The sequence below is a fragment of the Fonsecaea pedrosoi genome, assembly GCF_000835455.1.
Source record: "Fonsecaea pedrosoi CBS 271.37 unplaced genomic scaffold supercont1.3, whole genome shotgun sequence".
Taxonomy (NCBI): domain Eukaryota; kingdom Fungi; phylum Ascomycota; class Eurotiomycetes; order Chaetothyriales; family Herpotrichiellaceae; genus Fonsecaea; species Fonsecaea pedrosoi.
Window position 1 is genome coordinate 1,956,306 of NW_013550613.1, and position 21,779 is coordinate 1,978,084.

Genomic DNA, 21,779 nt, shown 5'->3' on the forward strand with positions numbered 1-21,779 from the left:
GATCCCAGCTAGATGCTAGGTAGGCAATACCTCGTGAGATACCTCTACCTACTTACCTCCCACCCTACCTACCTGCTCTCTCACCTCACTCTGTACTACATGTCCATTGAATCTCATGGGTTGCGCGACTGTACGCCTTGCCACCGAGCCGGACCTCAAAGATGACAAGTTGGGGTAGGAAAATGACGGCGATCTTATACCGCACCTCCAAATACGTTGCGCTTTCTGGCTCTAGGAATGCCTTGGCCGGCGCGTCGGTGAAGTTGCACGTCAGATTCGTCACGGTCGTCAACTCGGCTGGTCTCACTGTCAGGTAACTTGTAGGTTTGGTGGGCAGGGTCAGATGGATCGGACATACAACGACGCAAATTCGAAAGGACACGGTTCCCTTCCAGTGGAGCCATGACGATCGCGTGCGACCATGTCTCGATGGGCTTCATCATGCTGACCGCATGCACCATGGGGATCTCGATCAGGTTCTTGTCATCATCCAGCGATGTTCCCTATTCTCTCGCGATCAGTAAGAATTGATTGTTGGTGGACACTCGGCGAAGAGAACCGCAACGAACCGCAACGACAAGCCATTTGATTTGGTCCCGTGCGTACACCCGTCGGTCGGTTTCGTCTCTAAATATATTCTGATCCCGGTGCATGTGTGGATTGAACAGCTGGTTGTATACGATGCCATACGATATCCGGGCCACGCGGGCACGCAGCACCGGTCGGCTGCCCGCACCAAGCCGGTCCACAGCAAGCTGGTGGGCACGGGACATGAGCAGGCCCCTGACCACTGCGAGCTGTCTAGGAAACATCAGTTGCTGGGGCCAAGTTGCGTCGGCAACACCAGTAACTTACGGGTCTGGTAGTTGGACGACTTCCGCTGCCGGCATGATGAATGGAGAGGGGTCGAGATGGCGGTAAATGTTGCCGAACTTGTGAATGACATATGGAGACCTTCCAAGGCCCCCAGAGAGGACGATGTGAGCCTCAAAGATTGTGAGCTGCCGCTCAGCGAGATAGGGAGCCTATATCGGCGATCTTACAATCGGCGATCTAGGTGGCACCCTCAGTGCTGTGGCTATTTGGTCGTCTATCAGCTGGAATAGCCTGTTGAGTTGGTCATCGAACAAGCGTTGTAGCTCATTTCTAAGGGATAAATTCCGGTCAGCAGACTCGAGGAATATGAAAGCCACTGTCAACTATTGTGTGAGGTGATGCCAAAGACATTCCTTTAAGAGTTTCACACTGACAAACATTGCGGCCAAAAGGGCAAGGATTTTAGCTTACCTGTCCAGTAGAAAGCATCCCCTTTCCACTTTGGCTTCTTTCGAATTGAAATCTGTCGGTAGGCCTGGTACTGGCAGTCTGAGAAGGATGATTGTAGAAGTCTCAAACGTGGTCTTGTAGGTTTGGAATAGTCCGATGGTCATCTTTCGCACGGCGTCTTTGACAGAGGTGGGGGAAAGTCCTAGCTCTGCTTCAAGGTATCTCAACCGTTCAAATGCAAGCCGTTGAAACCCAACGTCGATCATTGCGCTACCAAGACTGTAGTCTGACCAAGGAAATCAGTCACAGTTCCTACACCAGGAATGGGTGGAAGGAGAAGTTGCTCTCACCTTCAGCTTGATGCAGGACCTGAAATCGTAGACCTTGGCCTGATCCGGCGGTCGATTCGAGAAAACTGATTTTCTACGGGTAAAACGTCCATTAATATGTCCTCGATCAAGCTGAGAGCTTCAATTCACCTACCGTTGATATTCCGCCTAAATCAGCAACGAGAACGACTCCTTGGGGCTAAATCATTGAGATGAGCTTTCGATAGTGACGAAGTGGAGCGATCTTACTGTAAAGGGCACTGTGGAGTGATCAAGGGCAGAAATTACTGTTGCTTCCGCCTCAGTCATGTCCAATTGGCAGCTGTGCTGTCGGCCAGCCCTGCCGAAACCAGCCTTGTCAACGAGAGCCTCGAACGATTGCATCACGTTGACATTCCAGGCAGAAGGTATCGCGAAGATGAATTCAATCTCTTTATGATGCCATCCATGTACCATCCCTGCGAAGCCCTCTCCGATGTGGGCATAGAGCATCCGTAAGAAATCTAGACATAGCTTTCGGGCATGATCAGGGTCTTCTGGCACGCGCCGAGACCCTTTCCACAAGCTGCTGGCGGTCTGCAGCACACGCGGGTCAAGGAATGCTTTGAATGCGTCAAAAATTTGAGTATCATGGTCGTCCGTCTCGCATATTGCCGGGAATCCCCAGGATAAGAGCTCGCCATTGCGGTAAGCGAGCGCAGTTGGCACCTTTCTGAAGTTAGCGATGGATCTTCGCAAGAACTAGCCAAGCAGACACGGCTTTCTACCTTGTCCTCGGATGCAAATCCAGTTCCTGGCCATCTCCGAAGGATCTTAAGTGTCTCGCCAGGAGTGCCCTTGGTGTCCCACCATCCGACGCCTGGTCTCAATTAGCACCGTGCAGTTACGGGTATCAGTATGTCCGAGCAAGGACAAGGTGGCTTATACCTGTGCAGGTCGTGCCAAAATCGACCGCGATGACCAAGTCCGGCTGGCTGCTTCGCGAAAGCCTAATGGCCCGAAGGTCTGCAACCAAGGCAGCTTCAGGATATTCCAGAGCGTCAAAAAACTCGTCCGAAACTCGGAATCTTCCCGAAGGATCACGATCCACAAAAGCTGCAGTGTAGGTTGTAGTGCTGTCCACCGTGCTTTGGAACATGTTGCCCTCTGCGGTATCTCCACGGCTTCTGAGATCCCGGATGAATAACTGCAGCGAACCCATCCACTGGTAAAGCGTGGTAATCTGCGCAGTCTCGCGCCTCATGACTGTTGTGTCATTCAGGATTTTGTGGGTGTTGTCCTTGGTTTCCATGGACACGAATCTAGCAGGATTAATTGCCAGAAATGAGCTTAGCAAGCATGAGAGGGCCAAAAACAAGAACAGCACCGCGATCAAAAAACAGATGAGATGCTATTCGAACTACTCCAACTCCAATGGGCACGAAAATACCACAAGACCCCCAAAGTGAGAGAAGATACTGACATGGAGGCAATGAGCAGGGCGATTGCAATGGCCGACTTGTGCCCCTCCAACTTGGACTTGAGATTCATCAGCTTTTCCCGCTTCGAGAGCGACCACTTCAAGCGGCCAAACAGTCCGGTAGAAGACAGCTTTCGCAGGAGTTCGCTCATTTGGGTGGTCACGTCGTCGCAATTCCGAAGGGTGTCGAGGAGATTCTGGCGCAACGAGGCCGGGTATTCGGCCATGTTACCATCGTCACGCATACTCTCGAGACTCTCTGAGAGACTGGCAAGCTCTTGAAGCAGCTCTTGCATGTCATTGCGGGCGTCTTTGAACCGGGAGGCCAAACCATTGGCTTGGGCTGAAAGCTGGGCGACCGCGGCGATCGTGCCTACGCAGGCTGTAGTGATCGAGATTGGATCCATATCTGCCGCCCATTGTAGTCTCCTGGGTTGGAGGATGATCTAGGTCACCATTTATAGGGCGAAGGTGAAGTAGACAGCCGCAGCTTCTACTTGCAACAGACGCAGAGGGGGAGGGAGGTCGTCAGGCCATCGAACCTCACGTGCCTCACTACGAGGTACATTGACAGCGGGGCATCAATCCAAACATGCCAAGATGGGTGCAAACTGATCAAACAAAATATACTATACGAGGTACAACTTAGTAGCCAGATATTAAACAAGATTAACATTCATCACTATGTCATACCACTACTGGGCGCATCTACCCTTGGAAAATCATGCTGTGTACTGTGGCAGCTCCTCCATCTGCTCAAACTCGGTCATGGAAATCTCATAGCCCAAATGCCTCTTGAGCAGCTCATGGGTCACAAATCGCTCTGGTGTATTGCCCTGTGCATCGACAAATGACACGTGGTGATTCACATCACTGATGCGTTGCAATTCATTGGCGTGGCGATGGTGATGCGGGCATCCGTCCACGCCGATGAGGAAGATGGTGACGTGGGCCCACGAAAGACCCAGCAGATCCAGCTCGAACTCGTCCATATCCGTGGCTTCACCGTCGAGCAGCAGAAGCAGGCGGAGCATGGGCGTCTCCGGTCCAGCCTGCCATCCATACACTGGGTGGTGCGTGGCAGACTCGGAGTGCTTCTGGAAGTGCAGCTCCTTGACCTTTTGCCAGCCTGTCATGACGCGCGTGCCGCCTCCGATTCTGACCTTGCGCCACATCCTATCGAGGTTCTGGTGGTTGATGGTGCCAATGTATTCGGCAGAGTCGGAGAAGGTGGTCAGATCGTAGCCACGGAACTGGTGATCATGGTTGGCCATGGCATCCGTGAAGCGTCGGATGATGGCTTTGGCAACATCTAGTGTACACAGTCAGCATGTTATTCGAAATTCGAGGTTTCTCTTGGGAAAGTACCTTTGTTCTTTGGCTGCGTGGATTTGGTGTAGCCGGTGATAAGATACTGGTCATATCTTGGTCGAACCGGATCGAAGCCCATTGATCCCGAGACATCCAAGAGGATCATCGTGTCGTCTGTGGGCACTTCGGGTCGATCATAAGCGATGAACGGTTTTGGCATGACTTGCTTGGAGTAGCCAGCAGAGGTATGTTGAACATGACAGGTGTCGGTGGCCGAGTAGTACTCGGGTGGAGGTTCGACGGCAGTGGCCATTCTGGCTCGTGCCATGTTCATTTCGGAGATGAAGTCTGGCTTCATTCTGGCTCCGACACTGCCTTCTCTGTGGTTCAAGACCCAGTAGAGTCGTTCCTCGGCCGTATCTTCGTATCCTCGCCATGAAGGGGTCAGTCCTCTCCATCCTGCCGCTGCCTCGATACTGAACTTGAGCGGATTGGAAGCTTGATTCGCCCAGGCCACCGGAATAGGCTCAAAGTATCCAGCCCTGAGCAGATGAAGATATTGGATGGGCTGGCGAGCTCGAAGATAAGCGATTTTTCCAGTCATGCCCACCTTTTCTTGGTATACGGCCACGATATGCCGCCACTGCTCATCAGGCCACCTGCCATCCTCTTCCGCCAGAATTGTTTCGCGCAGACTACGGCCTTGATCCACCATCTGCTCCGCCTTTGCCGTTGCCCTCTCCTTTGAAGATTTGATGCCGATGGCCTGTCGGAAACTTGAAAGCCTCGAGGGCTTGGCTGGCCTTGCCGCGCTTCCATCTGTAGAGGAAGGGCCCTCCTTTTCTGGCAGTCCACTTGAATCTTTCTCGTCGTCCGCGTTGTTGGATCGCTTTTTGTCATTGGCGGCCATGATGCTCAGCTGAGACATTGCGGCTTCTAGTGCGGCGTCGTTCCAGATGTCGACCGCTGGTTCCAGCGCATTGATCCTGGCTTGAGCTTCCGCATTTAGGCGATTGTTGAGGTCAATCGTCTGGTGGATGGACATGGCGTGGTATTTTGGCCGAGGTCTCTGCATTCCCCAGGTGGAGTTTGCGTAGCCATATGGCGACACGACGCGGATTCTGTATGGGTTCCTGCTCAGTCCAGTCAGGCTCTGAGGGTTGTCGTTGTAGGCCTTCTCGCCTACCCCAGCAGCAAAGCAGCGAATCAGCTCGGTTCACACAACGCAACCTAAGAAACGTCAAGACGACATATACTGACCAGGATACATGACTGCCTTTGACCACATGTCCTGCACTCCGTAGCGACTCCATTTCATCCTCTGATAGATGTGGATGGGACAGCCACAATAGTAGTCTGCCTCATGCTCGGGTTCGATTTCGCTGTTGTATATTTGGTATTGGAACTGAAGCTTTTGCAGAGCATTCTGCATTTGTTGCTTTGGGAGCGTTAGCCTGATGTTATGCAATGGTAATCACAGGCCGAAATACGGAAGACTCACCTCATCTCTCGCACGAACTCTGCCAGCCTCAATGACCGGGTTGGTATGGGGACGTTTGGCTGTTACCCGGCTGGTGGCCCTTTGAGGTGGTGGATGTGATGGTGGCGCATAGGCCGGAGGCTGAACGAGCTTCTCGTCAACCGCTTGCTTGATGTCGCGCGATGGGCGTTTCGCAGTGGTCTGAGTCGTCCTTGATGCCGTTACTGTGCTCTTGTCTTCTTGCACCTGAATTTTTCGCTCAGGATGCCACTCCTTGTGTTCATCTTTCAAACTTGAGTCCATTGTTCCGCCGCAACGAGTGCCCGAGTACAGAACCGCAGTCTATTGAAAAGTGTCAAACGCCCGCTCAGATTCGTGTCGCACTTTCTTCTGCTCTCAAAACTGTTGTTCCTCTTCTTCGTCTTGAGGCCAGGTCCGTGATAGCGAAGGAGGGTCGTGATACAGCCATCTCCGCATTTATGGGTGTCAGACCGCTGGAGGCTGTGCAGTGATGGGTACGTCAACGCCTTGCGACCTCTCCAATGATATCGATCAGCCGACAGACTCGCATCGGCACATGCAACTGGTGGGTCCGGGGGAGGATTGGGCTCTCGGGCTCTCGTTGTCTGCCCGTCGAATCGCAGTAAGAGATAAGCACTGTGGCACTGTGGCACTGTCCCCAATCGTAAGCGAGCGACTGTCAAGCTTTCTCCAAGCCTCACCAAGCTTGTCATTGATTATTCGCGCATCTCCCACCGTCTCGCGCATCCTCGTTACCCCTTGCCACTGTCTGGCGCTACTTTTACGCAGCCGCACGGATGAAAAGATGGGCTGCGGAGACTCGCTTTTCCGGGAGGGGGAAGAATCATTATGCTGAATGAAGGAGTCCCATGCATTTAATACGACGGTGGCGATGGTTGCTCGTATTTTCTGGAGATCCGTTTCTCGAGTCATCCCTCTCTCGCCAAGGGTTATTTGAATATGCGGAGCGGCTTGAAGAAAGAGCATGCAAAGTGCGAATTTAATACCATAAGCTAAGCCATTTAACGCCCTCATTGCTGGACTCCCAGAGACCATCGTGCCTGGCAAACCGCCCCACGAGCCAAATTTTTTCCTTGCTCAAGACCTGGCCCCAGGACAACACAGGCTGGAAAATGACATTTCATGTGTACACGTTCTCCTATGTTAATCCTCACGAAATCCATCCTGCATTTGTCTGCCTATCGGCGTGGTAGATGTCGTCAAGGCTCACGCTGGCTAGGCAAGTTTGAGAGACGACCTCACGCCTTGACATATTCCTCGTGGACGCCAGCTGAGCTCTTTCTGCGGACCGCAGCTAGCTCAAGATCTGCCAATGTGCTCCGACGGGCCTCTGTAGCTCCCATATCCTTGACCTCGGTAAAGCGGACGGTTGGAACAAAGTCGGGCGACTTCCTAGCAGAGCTGACCTTTGCGTAGAGCTCGTCGACCTGCTCGAGGGTCAAGCCCTTCGTCTCGTAGATGAAGAAGTACACGAAAGCGCAGCAGATGCAGCAGAATCCGCCCCAGACGAAGAAGACCTTGGATCCCAGATTGCTGTATAAAAGTCAGACAAGCTCGTTGAACATGCTCTCTTGAGAGTACTCACGCATTTCCGGGGCCAGGATTGACCATGTATGGTGTAGCATAGGCGATAGCCCAATTGAGGAGCCAGTTTGAGGCCGTGGTCATGGATAAGCCTTTCGCTCGGGCTTTCAATGGGAAAATTTCGCCTAAACGAGAGTCAGTAAGACCCCAATATTTTCGAAGGGAAGAACGTACCAGTAACAACCCAAGCGCAAGGACCCCACGAGCAGGCAAAGAAGAAGATGTAGATGCAGACAAAAGCAATCAAGGCATTGCTCGCTGCCGGTTCACCAGGCCTGGCGGTGCCCACGCTTGCAACAATGAGCTGACAGACAGACATGCCAATGGCACCGAAGAGAAGAAGCGGCCGTCTCCCCCAACGCTCGACCATCCACAGACCAGGAACAGTACTGCACACGTTGACCACGTCGGTAATGACGGAGATGATGAACGGATTGTGTATCCCAGCGCTGGTAAAGTAAGTCGTGCCATAGTAAAAGATGAAGTTGACGCCAGTAAGCTGTTGAAGAGCCTGGAGGGCCATGCCGGTGAATAGCCGTTTCCTGATCGGGGCCTGGAAGCAGGCAAGGTAGGATGCTGTGCCAATGGCCATCTCATACTCATGGTTGGCGATGATTTCGGTCAGTTCCTCGACGACAGCAGGGTGATCCACGGGCAGTCTGCGGAGACGGGCCAGAGACTTTGCCGCCTTTTCAGCGTTTCCCTTCTTGATCAAGAACCGTGGCGTTTCTGGGAGGATCAGCATGCCAGCTACCAATACGATGGCCCACGCAAATTGGACAGCTACGGGAATCCGGTAAGACCCAGTATCATTGCGGTTTTTGGTAGCATTGAGGACAATGGCCGCGAGGAAGAGGCCGATCGTGACTATAGGGCCCTGTCAGTGTGTTGAGAGCAACCGGAGTCAGGGTACAAGAACGTACTGGCCCACTGATAACAACCGACAATGGCCCCTCTGATCCATTTTGGCGCCGTCTCCGACTGATATAATGGAATGGTGGCACTCAGAAGGCCAACCCCGAGGCCTGCGAAGAAACGGCCTGCGACAAACATTGGGATGGCGGTGGCGGCAGTCTGGAGAATGACGCCAAACGTAAACACGCCAGTGTTGAAGATCACTTCACAAGCATATTAGTATAAGCTCTAGAGAGAGTCCACAAACGGTGGCAAAGTGCGTCAAGGAGAGGGATAGTGTATCTTGAGGCAATCTATAGGTCCTCGCACACCCTGTCCTGCTGATTTGTGAAATGGGTAGACGGCTTACTTGCTAGTCGACGACCCAGCATATCTGCGACCGGGGCACTGAATAGAGCACCGAAGAAGGTCCCCGCTGACAGGATGGAGACAATTTCGGATGTCTGGCTGGCTGTCACGTCGGGGAAATTATCTTTGGGGTTGATATATCCGGTCGAAAAGAGGTTTCTCCAGTACTTCATTGCCAGAATGCCTCCTATTGTCCCAGTGTCATACCCAACTGTCCCATCCCAATGGTAAACGTCAGCAGCAGTCTGAGGAAGCAACGTCATAGTGGGGAGACTGTGGTTGGATGCCGGAAGGTATGTGTGACTTACACAAGACACCACCAAACGCTACGAAACATCCTATGATGATTGCAGGGAGGGCTGACCCCGGGGTGTCTGCAGGCTTCGAGAAGAGAAAAGACATGATGCTGTAGCTTGAGAGTTGATCTGAACACAATGGGGGCGAGTGTAGATCTGATATCGAGAAAGATGATTATGTGCAGCCTTCATCTCGAGAATGGCGATGAAGGAACCACCACTCAGGTATAAATACACGAGGTCCATGTTCTCATGGTACCTTGTCGAGCTCCTAGAACATTGAAATCACGGATAACAACATTGGTCGAGTTGTATTACGCCGAGTGTCGGCGAAATATTCCCAATTCTGTTTCAAGGTGCATCCTTGGCCTTCCACAGATCACCCGCTGTTGGTCATCCATGTGCCAGCTTTGGAGTCCAGAAAGATCCAGGGTCAGGGTTCCAGGACACGGGTCACAGCAAACGCAGCCGATCTCATGTTTCCACCAGTGAAAGTCTTGATTGAAGTTGGGTAGGAGGTCGTACAATAAAGCCATCGCTGCAAATGTCGAAGCGGGTGGCCCAGTCAGGAAAAGCTTGCTTATTTGGCGTAGAAGTGAGAAACATGGGGCTCCAGAACTTCGATGGAGCATGATGCAAAGCTGGAGCATTGTTTTTCCGTATTTCACCGAGGCAGCCATTAAGAGACGTTCACGTGACCCTGAATCACCCCGCACGTTCGGCCTTTGAGAGTCTCATAACCGATAAGCCAATCAGATCCATTCACTACTAGTGAGAAGTTCCACCACATCCAGACAAAAGCCGACGATGACAGCCTCGCACAAACTTCTGCGTTCCCGCGCATTGGCCTCGACATGAGAACTTGGAACCAGTTCCTTTTGAGGCAGATTGATGCATCATCACCTATCTACTCCAATGAATATCCTCGTTACTCATGCCACTGCCCGGAGACAATGCCTGCGCAGCAACACTGTGCAAGGATCATGGAAGATCACGGTCAAACACCGTCCAGGGGCGCGTCTACCTTCTGCTAATCGGTCCGATTCTGTTCGCAGACCGGGAGCCAATTGGTAGATAGCACGGTTACTGTGCCTTAACGAGTTTGGTGGTGAGTCCTTGCCGATCTCCACTCTAATATGATTTGTGCAGGAATCTTCAAGGAAATGACGTCGATATCATGCTTCGCGACACTCCGCATGGACGTCAATATTGTTTCAGTAGTTCAACATACTTAAGCCCAAAAGAAGAGGGACAGGCCGTTTCGCCATCGGGTGCTCGACACTCAGCTCGATCATCTACTGTCATGAGTTCGTTGATTTTTATACTATGCCTTGCTCTGATGGTATCCGCGTATGCCCAGGTCTCCGGATATGTAGAGCCTTCGGTGCCTACAGGGGTACCAATACCTGGAAACTACAGTGGTGCTCTTCGCCCACAGGTCCATTTCTCACCTCCCAAGGACTTTATGAATGATCCCAATGGCATGTTTGTCGATGCGAATGGCACGTATCATTTGTACTACCAATGTAGGTAAACGCGGCTCAAGGCCAAACACCTCTTGGTGCTGATTGGAACGAAAGACAATCCGACAGGCGTCGTGGCAGGTAATCAGCACTGGGGCCATGCGACGTCCCAAGATCTCTACCACTGGGTGAACCAGCCAATCGCCATATTCCCTCCGGACGCACAGTCCAACATTTTCTCAGGTTCCGCGGTGGTGGACGTGAACAACACGTCGGGGTTTTTCCCACACCAGGACAATGGTGTCGTGGCCGTCTACACCGTCAACACGCCCACGTCGCAGACACAGGCACTTTCATACTCCATCGACGGCGGGTACACCTTCCACCCGTACTCCGGTAACCCGGTGTTGAGCGACAACTCCAGCCAGTTCCGCGACCCCAAAGTCATCTGGCACGCGCCCACGCAGAAATGGGTCATGGTGGTCGCCTACGCGCAGGATCTCGCCGTCGGCTTCTTCACGTCCGACAACCTGAGGGAATGGGACCACGTCTACAACTTCTCCCATCACGGCCTGTTGGGAGATCAGTACGAATGTCCCAATCTGGTGGAAATACGGATGGAGGGCCAAGAAGAAGACGAGCCGCCGATGTACCTGCTCGTCGTGAGTATCAACCCCGGCGCTCCCCTCGGCGGCTCCATCACCCAGTACTTCCCGGGCGCCTTCAACGGCACTGTCTTCACGCCCGTCGACGGCGCCGCGCGCATCGCCGATTTCGCCAAAGACAACTACGCGGGACAGTTCTTCTACGGTGTGCCCGTGGGCCGCGATCAGATATCCATCGGCTGGGCGAGCAACTGGCAATACTCGCAAGTCGTACCGACGGGTCCCCTGGAAGGCTGGCGCTCATCCATGTCCCTCCCACGGGTCAACTACCTGAAGAACATCAGCCGGGTGGGCTATGACCTGGTGTCAGCACCGTATGATTTATCGGCTGTAATCAACACCACCGCGCTGGGTCGAAAGACCATGGGAAACGGCAGTCTAAGCGTCGACTACTCCTCTGTCGCCTCCGGCGCGCTGTATTTCCAGGTCAACATCACCAACATCCCCACAACCAACATCACAGGCACCACGAACTTTACGTTCTCGTCGTCCCGCTCCGGCGAGTCGCTCAGGGGAGGCTACCTCCTCCCTCCCGACAGCGCCTTCTTCCTCGACCGCGGCAACATCCGGGGCTTCGACAACCCCTTCTTCACTGACAAATTCTCCACGAGCTGTCCGTACAACAGTTCGTCATCGTCGCCACTGACCTGGCGCGTCGAGGGCGTGATCGACCGGAGCATTATCGAGGTCTTCATCAACGGCGGCGAATCCTCCGCCACGCTGACCTTCTTCCCCGAGCGGCCGCTCGATATCCTGACGATAAGCTCGGGCGGCCTCAACCCCAGAGTGAGCGTGAGTGCGGCCGTATATGGTCTTGACAGCGCGTGGGCGAGGTTTGAGGATCTAAATGGCACGGTGGTGGGGAATGTGACCACTGACCACTAACCACTAACTTGCTACCTTGGAAAGAGATTTGGAAAGATTAGATTACACCTTCTGTGAAGCTTGAAGACAATCATCTCGAGGAACGTGACCACTGACTTGGCGACCTCGAAACAGAATACAAAGCTTAGATTGTGGACTGCTCTTCCCCACCAGTAGCTCGAGTGTTGCCCCGGGAATTAATATGGTGGTTGGTGGGCATGGCATTTTGGATCTTCCTGGACTTAAAAGTCATACATAGCTTGTACATCCATCTCATCTCACGGAGTCACAGAGGAATTTTCCTAGGTAGCTAGAAGGGGCTTCTTCATCTAGCATATTAAAAAGTTGAATAGACTCGACTAACACGCTTTCTAACGCAACAGGGACAATGCAGCTTGCTTGGGCAGACTCTAGTATAGGGCTAGGTAGAGGGGGATCTCTCCAATCTTTTTACGTCGCTCTAGTTCTCCATGGCATAGCAGGGGTGGAATGGAATGGAATGCAAAGGTACATGATCCAGCATTCTCACTCGCTCGCTCGCTATGACAGGCATGACGAGTTCCCCACCTAGAATCCAAGCCCAAGTGCCACGACGGCAGCGAGGCCAACACTCCAAGCGAGTCCGCCCATATGCTGCACGCTCAGCCTGCCTCCCGCGTTGGTCGCAGCTTCAGGTGTAGCAGTCGCAGTCACTGTGACCGTGGCTGTCGCCTCTGACGTGCTGGATCCGTCGGCGAGTTGCTGGACGAGAGGGTAGATATCGACGCCGGTCGAGTTCTGGCACTGGTCTTCGGGGAGGAGGGTGGCGTTGGCGCTGAAGCGGATGTCGGCGCACTAAGAAGACGATCAATCAGTTAACTCACTCACTCGGCCAGGATGGGAGGTCAGGGGAGGGGGGGCTGTGTCGACATCGACAACGTAGAACTAAAACAAACAACAAACAGCAAACTTGACGTAGACATAGACGCGGACATACATTGTACAGAGCAGTCCCACTATCTCCAATGGTAATGACCTGCAGCGATGCGTCCATGCCATCAGTGATGCCCAGGTCCGCCGGCAGCGTCCACTTGGGGATGCAAATGGTGCCGTTGCCCGTCTCGTTGAGAAGCATCGGGTTCAGCGAGATGTTGAAGGTGGCAATGTCACTCCCAAAGCCCAGGTTGAAGGCGACATAGGTCCACGGGTGGTGGAAGTCGATGACCAGCGAGCCGCCGTCGAGGGGCCAGAGGGTGCGGTTGGCGTTGGATTCGGCAGAGGTGTTGACATTGGCGCCTGGGTACATACAGATATTCAGTGGTCAGTCTTTGATGTCTGCGGCGCGGTGGAAGGATTGGGGGGTTACAGGCATATGCATATAACCACAGGTAGAGGCTCGTCTGTTGATACAAGAGGGGGGCAACGGGGTTGAAGGAGGGACAAGGTGTGTGTTGTATCGACTTACATGGGAAGATGTATTGAGACGCAGGGGGTAGGAAGGAGTCGCCTCTCCACGTTGGATAATTCAGCTCAAAGTGGGCGGATACGACGTTGGCCGCGACCAGGAGGGCAGCAATGAAGAGCTTCATCCTTGATACTCGCAACAGGACAGAAGCACGTGGGAGAGAATCTGGGTGCCTGTGTAGGAATCAAGGAGCACAGGGGCAGCAGCAGGTATGTATTATATGTATGAAGCTGACGCTGAAGGTAAAGACCGTCGACGACCCAAAGACCTCAACTTGACTTGACTTGACGTGACTGGAGTATTCAGGACTCTCTCTCCCTCCCCCAGCGACCCTCTTGACCTTTTGTACTTTTTTTTTCCTTTTCCCTCTAGCTTACCAGCACCGGGGGTCACACGAACCATTGACCTAATCCTATCTGCCTCTCTAATGCTAATACACCACGGGAATTTTTCTCTCTCTCAACCTCTTAGCTACTCAAGGCAAGGAGGAACCATCTGGACTCGAAAGAAAATGGGTAATGAAAGCATCCACTCTCCCACGAGTGGCTGAAAGACGTAGCCTGTCATTGGACAACGCGATAGAACAGACCTCATGATAAACTTGCTCATCTGGACGGTGTGTTCCTTTCGGTCCTTGGCATTTCTTGGCAATGTTCCGTGGAGTCAGTAGATTCAGGGACGTGGTTGATGCTGGTGTCTGACCGTAAGTGGGACCCGTGTACCTGTGGCATGCATGGACTGCATGGACTGAGGACACGAGCCGAAGAGACACGCTTTGTCCCGAGCGGGTACAAGGCCGAGTGGGAATAGCGTGGGATATACAACGATATGCTGTAGGATAGAGAAAAAGGGAGTAGAATACTGGGTGTAAATACCAAGTACACAGTCAGTGCCAGGAATCGTATCTCATATCTAAAAATGCCATAAACGTCTATAATCTCAACGACCGTCGCTATGCTGTCACCACCCGTAAGTCTCCGAAAACAGATATATCCCTTGAGCGCCCGTGCCTTTGTGGACGGCCCTCTCATCAGACAGCTTGGCCACATAATTCCTCAGCTGCCCAGAAAACTGAATGCCACCGCAAGCGAGGATTCCTGTCTCGCCCCAGGCCTCTTCCACGACTGGGTGAATGAGAAGATCAAAATCCGGGCGACCGTAGGCGACCTGTATCTTGGGCTGCTCATTTACTGAAGAGGACGAGGAGACAGAGTCCTCCCTCACGCTTCCTATTTCCTTTTGCATAGAAAGCTTGGCATTATCAGGTATGTCGGCCGTGTCGAGATTGTTGTCCAGTAGTTTCTCTGGGACTGAATGATTTGAATCTGATCTTGGCTCGAACAATGCGTTGCATTCCGACGGCGACACGCTTCGCAGCTGTCCATGCCCGGTAATGAAAGCGTATATGTTTATTTTGATGTTGCGCCGTCGTGCCGCCACCCATGCGGAGAGTAACTCCTCTTTGAACCAGTCGAGTTGCTCCGCTTGTCGGAAGATCCAAATGAAGGAAATCTGTCGTACGTTGTTGCTCGTCAGAACGGCCTGTCGGAAAATGGGAATTGTGAAAGAAACGCCGTTCCCCGTAGCCGCAAAGACCATTGATTCGAATCGTTCAACAGAGGGAGGATTTCCCCACGGTCCGCTAATGAATGACAAAAAGGTGCGGGATGACAACTGGTTTTGACACCGACGGTATAGCCTCTTGGTGAATCCATTGTGCACCCTCACGTATAGCTCAATAGTGTTGGGTCCGCTTTCTCCAGATACTGATTTCGGGATGCTGGCAATGGTAAATGGATGTGCTTCGAAGATTCCGGCGCGAGGGATGGACAGGTACACATGCTGACCGGGCCGCCACGACATTGCGACGTTTCGCACTTTGACCTGCAGAGTCTCGCCTGAAAGAGCCTTCACCTCAGCTTCATATCCGATACGTCGGCCGGACGGAACACTGTCCCGTTTGTTGGGAAGGAGATGTAAATTGATGACCAAGGACATGACTGTCCTGACGAGCCTGTCAAAGGCAACGACTCCTACCGCAAACCACACATTGTACTGCGCATATGAAGGGACGTGAACGTGGACCAGCCACAACAGCACCATGGCTGCCGCGAGATGCTGCACGAACCAAAGCTCGTACGAAAGATTCCGGAAAAAGCCAAATCCCGTGATGACCATCCAACCCAATGTCGCCCAAGCACCAAATCCATATTTGACCATAGGCATCCATTTCAGCTGCAAGGTCACAAAGTCGGCAATGGACCACTCGGTGAAAAAGTACGACCAGTGCACGATGACGGTCAAGAAAATAGTGCGGCTGACCCAGCGATGTAACCAGTTCAATCTCTCATACGAGATGCCAGTCAACATTGTGATGATGTTGGCTTTTCCAGATAAAATGTAAATCAGGGGTAGTTGGGTGACCGAAACCCAAGCAGCACGAAAGCCCACAATCTCCCATCGGTAGGCGTAGTTGGGCGAGGAGGGGGTTAGGAGGACATTTGACCATAACATGGTCAGGATGACGGCCCAGTAGGTGAGGAGCAGGAGGCACCTCCCCAAGGAAGGGGGAGTGAAATATCTGGTAAATCTGCCGGTGCACGTCCATAGTTGTGGGTATGCCAGCTCTCTGCAAATGGCTATGGTGGTGTCGTAGAGTTGCTCGAGGGCATTCTGTGGTCTCCCAGGTATTTGTCCTGGTTGCTGTTGTGATTTTCGCTTACTTGTTGACCGCATGTCAGTGACTCCGATATCAATATCCCGAGTCAACTCAAAACTTACTTTGCAAGAATTCTGAGTCGATCTACCACCCTTCGAAAGACGAGTACGCCCACAACCGCAGCAACCAAGTACCAGTACAGATGCGCCAGCTTTTTATTTGTCGGCGTAAACATGCTTGTCATGGCCATGTCCATGCCGCCCATTCCGGACATCCCTGACATGTCCATGGTTGCGGTTGAATTGGCGGTGGTGGTTGTTTACAGGTCTTGTTATCGTTACAGGTCGTTATCGATGTACTAGGAGGACGTCCTCTGCAAGTATACCTTGAAAGAATGATATTTGCCCTCGGCGCTGGACGGACGATGATTTGTACGAAGTACTGACGGTAGGTGTACGCAGAAAAGACTACCAGTTTGTCTTTTAGCTCAACCGTGTCATGTCATCAAGGGTGCCACGCGCATGGGTAAGAATAGGTACGGTGACGGGCGAAACGGTGGTATCCGAAACCATGGAAACGTGCTCGTCTGGGGATGTAACAAGTACAAAGCGCCACCAGGAGCGGGCGAACGAGACGAGAGGGAAAGTGAGCAAGATTTCGATTTATTTTTTAACAGAAGGAACGGCGATCCTCCGACGCGAGCAAGCAGTTTGTAACTCGACTTGTCGTATCCGAGGCGGAGGGGAAGAAGAGCAAGGTGGTCGGCGGCGCGGCATGGTGGTGGGATGCAGCGGGTGAGATGGAGCAGCAACTAATAAAGGGATGAACGCTGGTGGTTGAGTTTGCCTGAGTCTGCAACGATGCGTGGATGATTGAGGCTGCTGGATTGTGCTCACCTGCGGACCGCGATCGCCCAGCCCAGACCGAGATCACCTGATTGGCCAGAAAATCTGCTCGTGCGGTGAGGGGTCCACCTGCGAAACTTGCTCACCACCACTAGTGCCATGCAATGGGGGAGAAAGAGACAAGCAACCGCTAAGGGTGAAAAAACAGCTGAGGGTGAAGCCGCGGGGCCAACCACATAGAATAATAAACCCCGGTGACTCCTGATCTTCGTAGAGAACGAGAGAGAACGAGACGAGAGTAGACGTGCACGGGAAAAAAAGCACAAAAGGAGAGTAGTAGACGCAGTCGCATCGAGAGCCTCAAGTCTTGGCCACCATCACTGCTCGATCACTCACTGATTCACTCGTACATTCGACTCACTCACTCTTCCATCAATCAACCCTCACCTCTCCATTCGACATTCAAGCATTCACACGCTCGCCAAATATGCATTTCCTCCGTCACCTCTCCCTCGTGTCCGCCTGGGCCCTCTGCACCTCTGCCCACTTTATCCTCCAATACCCCTCCTCCCTCGGCTTCAACGATGACAATGAAGGAACTGCGCCATGTGGTGGCTTCGACGTCGTCTTCAACGGCACCGACGACTCCATCCCCGTGGGCGGCTTCCCGGTGTCGATGCTGAGCACCCATCCTGCCGCTGACTGGCTTTTCCGTGTCACCCTCGACCAACAAGCGCCCTTTAACTGGACCAACCTGCTCCCGGTCGTCTCAGAGACTGGCCTGGGTCAATTCTGTCTGCCGCAACTTGTCGCCCCGGCTGAGTTTGCTGGCCAGCAGGGCGTTGTGCAAGTGATCCAGAAGGGTCCTGATGGTGTCTTGTATCAGGTAAGCTGAAGATCCAAGAAGAGACGACATCATGTCGTTCAATCAGGACAAGGTCAATTGACACATACAACTTCACAGTGTGCGGCAGTCAACTTTGTCGACGGCATCAACTCAACCGTCAGCTCCAGCTGCACAAACGTCACCGGCCTGACGGCAACCCTCACGAACCAGAATGACTTCGACACCAGCTCATCGTCAACTGCAGGAACCATGTCAGCAACTGCATCCCCTTCAGCCTCTGCCACCGCCTCGGGAGGTGCCGCCTCGTCCAGCTCAGCCGGTATGGCTGCTCCGACCACCGGACCTCAATTGATGCAAGGTCTCATTGCTGCCGCTGGTCTCGCTGTTCCATTCTTCCTGTAAGCGGATCACGACTATCCCATTGGCTGGTTGGCAGAGGGAATAGGGACCTCCTGAGTTGGGAAAAGATGTATGAATACACCTAGACAAACAAAAAGTCCAGATGCACATGAGATGGTTTTGTTGTCCATCTTGTCCTTCAGCGTGTGGGATGATAAGGCTCCCTTGTGGCCATCATTCTCAGGCTTGCTCGTTCATAGCGGTTTTTTGGCTCAGCTTCTTGTCAATAAGAGATGCACAATGCAATGACCCTCATCACTTTGTTGCCGGCCGACACCGTTGACCAGCACGAGGACGTAAATCACTGTGGGATCCAGAACTTTCGCGAACCCTTCCCCCTTTCGATGGCATGAGCCCTTTATGCCTAGCTGCCGAGGCCCCCTCTTTGAGTCTCTTGTGCGTAAAACCTTACCCCCTCCCTCTGAAACCCCGATCTTCGGCCAATAGAGGGCGCAGCTGCGCTGATCCGGCAAACTCCACCATCAGGCAAACAACCCACGGGCGGATGATGACAGGATGTAGAGTACGCAAAGATGCCTCAGCACACCCAGGCCCCGATCGATACCAAACCCCACGCTTTGTGACACTCTCACCTCTGTCCCATTTGGCCTATCCAAGGCCGAGAGCCGGTTTTGCCCAAAGGAGTTGATTCACTTGTTGCTGGTTGGTCGCCCTCTCCTTTGCCCTCCACGGGTCGGGTCGATCTGGTTCGTCCAGGCCATGCAGAAAAGTACGCTTGATTGGGTTTGAAGAAAACGCACAAACCACGCAGGGCGCTGTGCTGGCCCGGCTTTGCTTCTGGCTCGTCGTGTATAAGTATTGGCAGGTTTTTCCCCCCTCGGCTTGTCCCCTGTGTTTTCTCGCTTCCTCCATCTCACAACTTCATCACACCAGATCAGATCAGATCATAAGAACCACCCACCAGAACCAAATCTTTCCAAACAACCACACCAACAACCACAAACACCATTCCAACAATGGGTCCCTGCACTTGTTCCGGCCCTGGCAGCTGTAACTGCGGCTCTGGCTGCAAATGCACCTCTTGCGGAGTAAGTTTATCCCTCGGATGAATGAGAATCTGTTTGGAAGACAGTGTCCTGACGGTCATCAACAGCATTAAACACCCAATTCGTGAAGCCTCAACACCATGCAAGAGGACTTTCAGCCATTCATTCGTTTCGGGTGCGGTAGATGGAACGAAGATTGTCGATTTCACTGACCCCTTTTCGTCCACATTACGGGTCAAGGTCTTTCTCGCTGTGGATGTTGCTTTGCGAAGGCCGAGATTAGGCTGGGTTGTCAACGATTCGTGTCCTGTTGTTATGAAAGCTGCTGTGTCAAAGGGGATTGTGCTGGATGCATGTCGGGACTTGAAAGATCCACATAGCTAATCAATGCTGTTATTCCCATGTGTTTTTGTCCTAGAAACATCCGTAAGAAGATCTTGACCATCGTCGCAGAGGATGTTACTTTGTCAATCCCGTATCCGGATGCTCGATCTTTCATGATGCCAACACAGCAGCAGCTTCGCTCGGGAGGACATCGTTCATCCTCAAAGCAGCCAAAACAGAGTCTTGCACTTCGGGTCCGATCTGTACCCCTGATGTTCTATTATATTCAACCTCTGTGCTATCGATAACGTGACCATACCCCCAGACACGTCGATGGACATAGGAGGTTCGTACAAGATGATCATGTCAGACCAGAAACTGTTGGATGTTCCGCCCAGGAGTTGCAACGTCCCGGTGGCCACATATTCACCAGAGCCATCCAACAGCAGGTACGTTTGGTGCTTGTCATCCTCCTTCACGGGAAGAGCCAACAACAGCAACTTTCTTCCTTGGTGCAGGTCAATTAGTCGCTGGTGGTAGTTTATGGCCCACGCCTTGCATGAAGGACATTCACAAACCCGCGGAGTGTTCTTTTGCGCCTCGCCCCAGACACGCTCATCAAACCGCAGCGATATTTTTGAAGAAAGTGAAAATGTGGTCCTCTTGTATTTCAATTTGGCCTTCCAGACAGGGACTGTCTCTTCAACTGGTACTGGAAACTCCAACGGGGCATCTGTATCAAGTCGCAAACCTCGAGCGATAAAGGTCGAGGCTACTCCAAGGGTCGTGCGCAAGGTAGAGATATCGTGATCTGAAAGAGTTGCAGAGGTGGTTGCTAGGACAGCTACAAAGAGACCCTCCATGGGCCATTGGTAATTGACGGCAATTTTCTTCCCGTTCGACGCCAGGCCAAGAAATGCATAGACTTTGTCGTGTATATCCCAGCACTCGGATTCGGCAAAGGCCAGCACAAGCAAAGCGAGATCTTCCATAGCGATGGTCCCAAGCCTGGCTATCCTCTGCTGACACAAGGTAAAAGCCATAGAATATCTGATGCCCAATGTGAAACCTCTATGAGGCCAATATAACGGATCCATTGTATCTTCTGGTATGTTACCAACCAAGTCGATGTATCGAGCCCATCTTGTCCAAGACACTCGCTTGTTACCACAGACAAGCTCAAGGCTACAGGCCAGGAGGGCTTCTTGCACGATCCACGCTCTTGACCAGTACGTTCTTTGGCACAACTGGTAAGCCGCCTGTGAGCATTTGGCTCCCGCGTTAAGAAATTGTTGTTCGGTTTTCGATTTTTTTGGCGCCTCGAGTAGTGGCGGTTGGCTGAGAGATGCACACTGCGGCTCTTGTTCAGGGACTCCATTCAGGAAGTCGAAGAGGCTGTCACTCTCAGGGTTCCCTAGCCCAAGCCAAATCGTCACCGCGGAGGACTTGCCATAGATGTCTTTCATGAGCTGTACTTGGTGGCTTTTTTCCCGGACATCGTCCTGGTCGATGCATATGGCGTCGACCCACAGATTCGGGATCCCGGCGTCCCCGTGAGATTCAAGAAAGTGGAAGAGATTTTCCTGTATTTCGAATTTTGCGCCGTTGATCTTGATCAGACGCCGGGGTCCGGATCTGTTGCCCCATTCATAGGACAGAGCAACATAGTTGATATCACTACCGTTATCAGGAAGGCAATGCTGACTCAGTTGGCCACAGATCGGACCTCCTGTTCGCCTTGGTAGAACAGTCAGAAGTCGTATACTCTTACATGCGAGGTCCAGGGGCATATGCTGAAAAGCTGGTAAACATTCGAGTTCAATGTTTTCCTGTTCAGTCTCAAGGCTTGTGAGTTCTCGTACACCCTGGTATGGCGACCATGGGAGACGTTCGTCCCGGGTTCGAGCCATTGTGCCCCTATGGACAGCATTTCATGGCAACAGCTTGACATGGTGTTACTGGCGAGAACGACATGGTTGTCGTCTTAAATGTTGTCCCATATTAACCATTGAGGCTGACACTAGGCAGCAGCACCGGGCTATGCTGGGCAAAGGGTTCGACTTGGTCGGCTGAGGCTGTGTAATGCGCGGGCTGGTTCGCCAAAGGTCGTCCAAAGCGCGAAAGGTCGTCATTGGCATCTTGAAGTGACAAAGTTCCGTCGGTCAACGACTAGATCGAGAGGTGGTAGGTAGACAACTGCGTCTGTCTAAAATGCTTGGTTCTCGGTGTATC

The 21,779-nt window shown here is 52.6% G+C and overlaps 8 protein-coding genes across 8 annotated transcripts; 2 read left to right on the forward strand and 6 right to left on the reverse strand.

Moving 5' to 3' along the window:
• Positions 1-85: 85 nt before the first annotated feature.
• Z517_04604 (uncharacterized protein) lies at positions 86-3,461 on the reverse strand (the record flags this gene model as incomplete). Its single annotated transcript, XM_013429932.1, has 12 exons — positions 86-297; positions 359-503; positions 570-801; positions 856-986; positions 1,044-1,146; positions 1,288-1,552; positions 1,617-1,689; positions 1,750-1,794; positions 1,845-2,303; positions 2,363-2,454; positions 2,523-2,896; positions 3,058-3,461. 12 exons carry the CDS (start codon positions 3,459-3,461, stop codon positions 86-88), a joined length of 2,535 nt encoding a protein of 844 aa, XP_013285386.1.
• Positions 3,462-3,776: 315 nt separating this feature from the next.
• On the reverse strand, positions 3,777-6,148 carry Z517_04605 (uncharacterized protein; the record flags this gene model as incomplete). Its single annotated transcript, XM_013429933.1, has 5 exons — positions 3,777-4,366; positions 4,423-5,219; positions 5,292-5,547; positions 5,626-5,803; positions 5,867-6,148. The coding sequence occupies 5 exons, from the start codon at positions 6,146-6,148 to the stop codon at positions 3,777-3,779; spliced, it is 2,103 nt and encodes a 700-aa protein (XP_013285387.1).
• A 977-nt stretch (positions 6,149-7,125) lies between these two features.
• On the reverse strand, positions 7,126-8,997 carry Z517_04606 (uncharacterized protein; the record flags this gene model as incomplete). The annotated part of the gene is made up of 5 exons (XM_013429934.1): positions 7,126-7,420; positions 7,473-7,596; positions 7,646-8,338; positions 8,395-8,589; positions 8,736-8,997. 5 exons carry the CDS (start codon positions 8,995-8,997, stop codon positions 7,126-7,128), a joined length of 1,569 nt encoding a protein of 522 aa, XP_013285388.1.
• A 1,336-nt stretch (positions 8,998-10,333) lies between these two features.
• Positions 10,334-12,043, forward strand: Z517_04607 (uncharacterized protein; the record flags this gene model as incomplete). The annotated part of the gene is made up of 2 exons (XM_013429935.1): positions 10,334-10,556; positions 10,611-12,043. The coding sequence occupies 2 exons, from the start codon at positions 10,334-10,336 to the stop codon at positions 12,041-12,043; spliced, it is 1,656 nt and encodes a 551-aa protein (XP_013285389.1).
• Positions 12,044-12,589: 546 nt separating this feature from the next.
• Positions 12,590-13,590, reverse strand: Z517_04608 (uncharacterized protein; the record flags this gene model as incomplete). Its single annotated transcript, XM_013429936.1, has 3 exons — positions 12,590-12,856; positions 12,999-13,297; positions 13,467-13,590. The coding sequence occupies 3 exons, from the start codon at positions 13,588-13,590 to the stop codon at positions 12,590-12,592; spliced, it is 690 nt and encodes a 229-aa protein (XP_013285390.1).
• Positions 13,591-14,426: 836 nt separating this feature from the next.
• Z517_04609 (uncharacterized protein) lies at positions 14,427-16,414 on the reverse strand (the record flags this gene model as incomplete). Its single annotated transcript, XM_013429937.1, has 2 exons — positions 14,427-16,188; positions 16,248-16,414. The coding sequence occupies 2 exons, from the start codon at positions 16,412-16,414 to the stop codon at positions 14,427-14,429; spliced, it is 1,929 nt and encodes a 642-aa protein (XP_013285391.1).
• Positions 16,415-17,457: 1,043 nt separating this feature from the next.
• On the forward strand, positions 17,458-18,219 carry Z517_04610 (uncharacterized protein; the record flags this gene model as incomplete). Its single annotated transcript, XM_013429938.1, has 2 exons — positions 17,458-17,856; positions 17,935-18,219. 2 exons carry the CDS (start codon positions 17,458-17,460, stop codon positions 18,217-18,219), a joined length of 684 nt encoding a protein of 227 aa, XP_013285392.1.
• Positions 18,220-19,718: 1,499 nt separating this feature from the next.
• Z517_04611 (uncharacterized protein) lies at positions 19,719-21,457 on the reverse strand (the record flags this gene model as incomplete). Its single annotated transcript, XM_013429939.1, has 2 exons — positions 19,719-19,816; positions 19,867-21,457. The coding sequence occupies 2 exons, from the start codon at positions 21,455-21,457 to the stop codon at positions 19,719-19,721; spliced, it is 1,689 nt and encodes a 562-aa protein (XP_013285393.1).
• Positions 21,458-21,779: the final 322 nt, after the last annotated feature.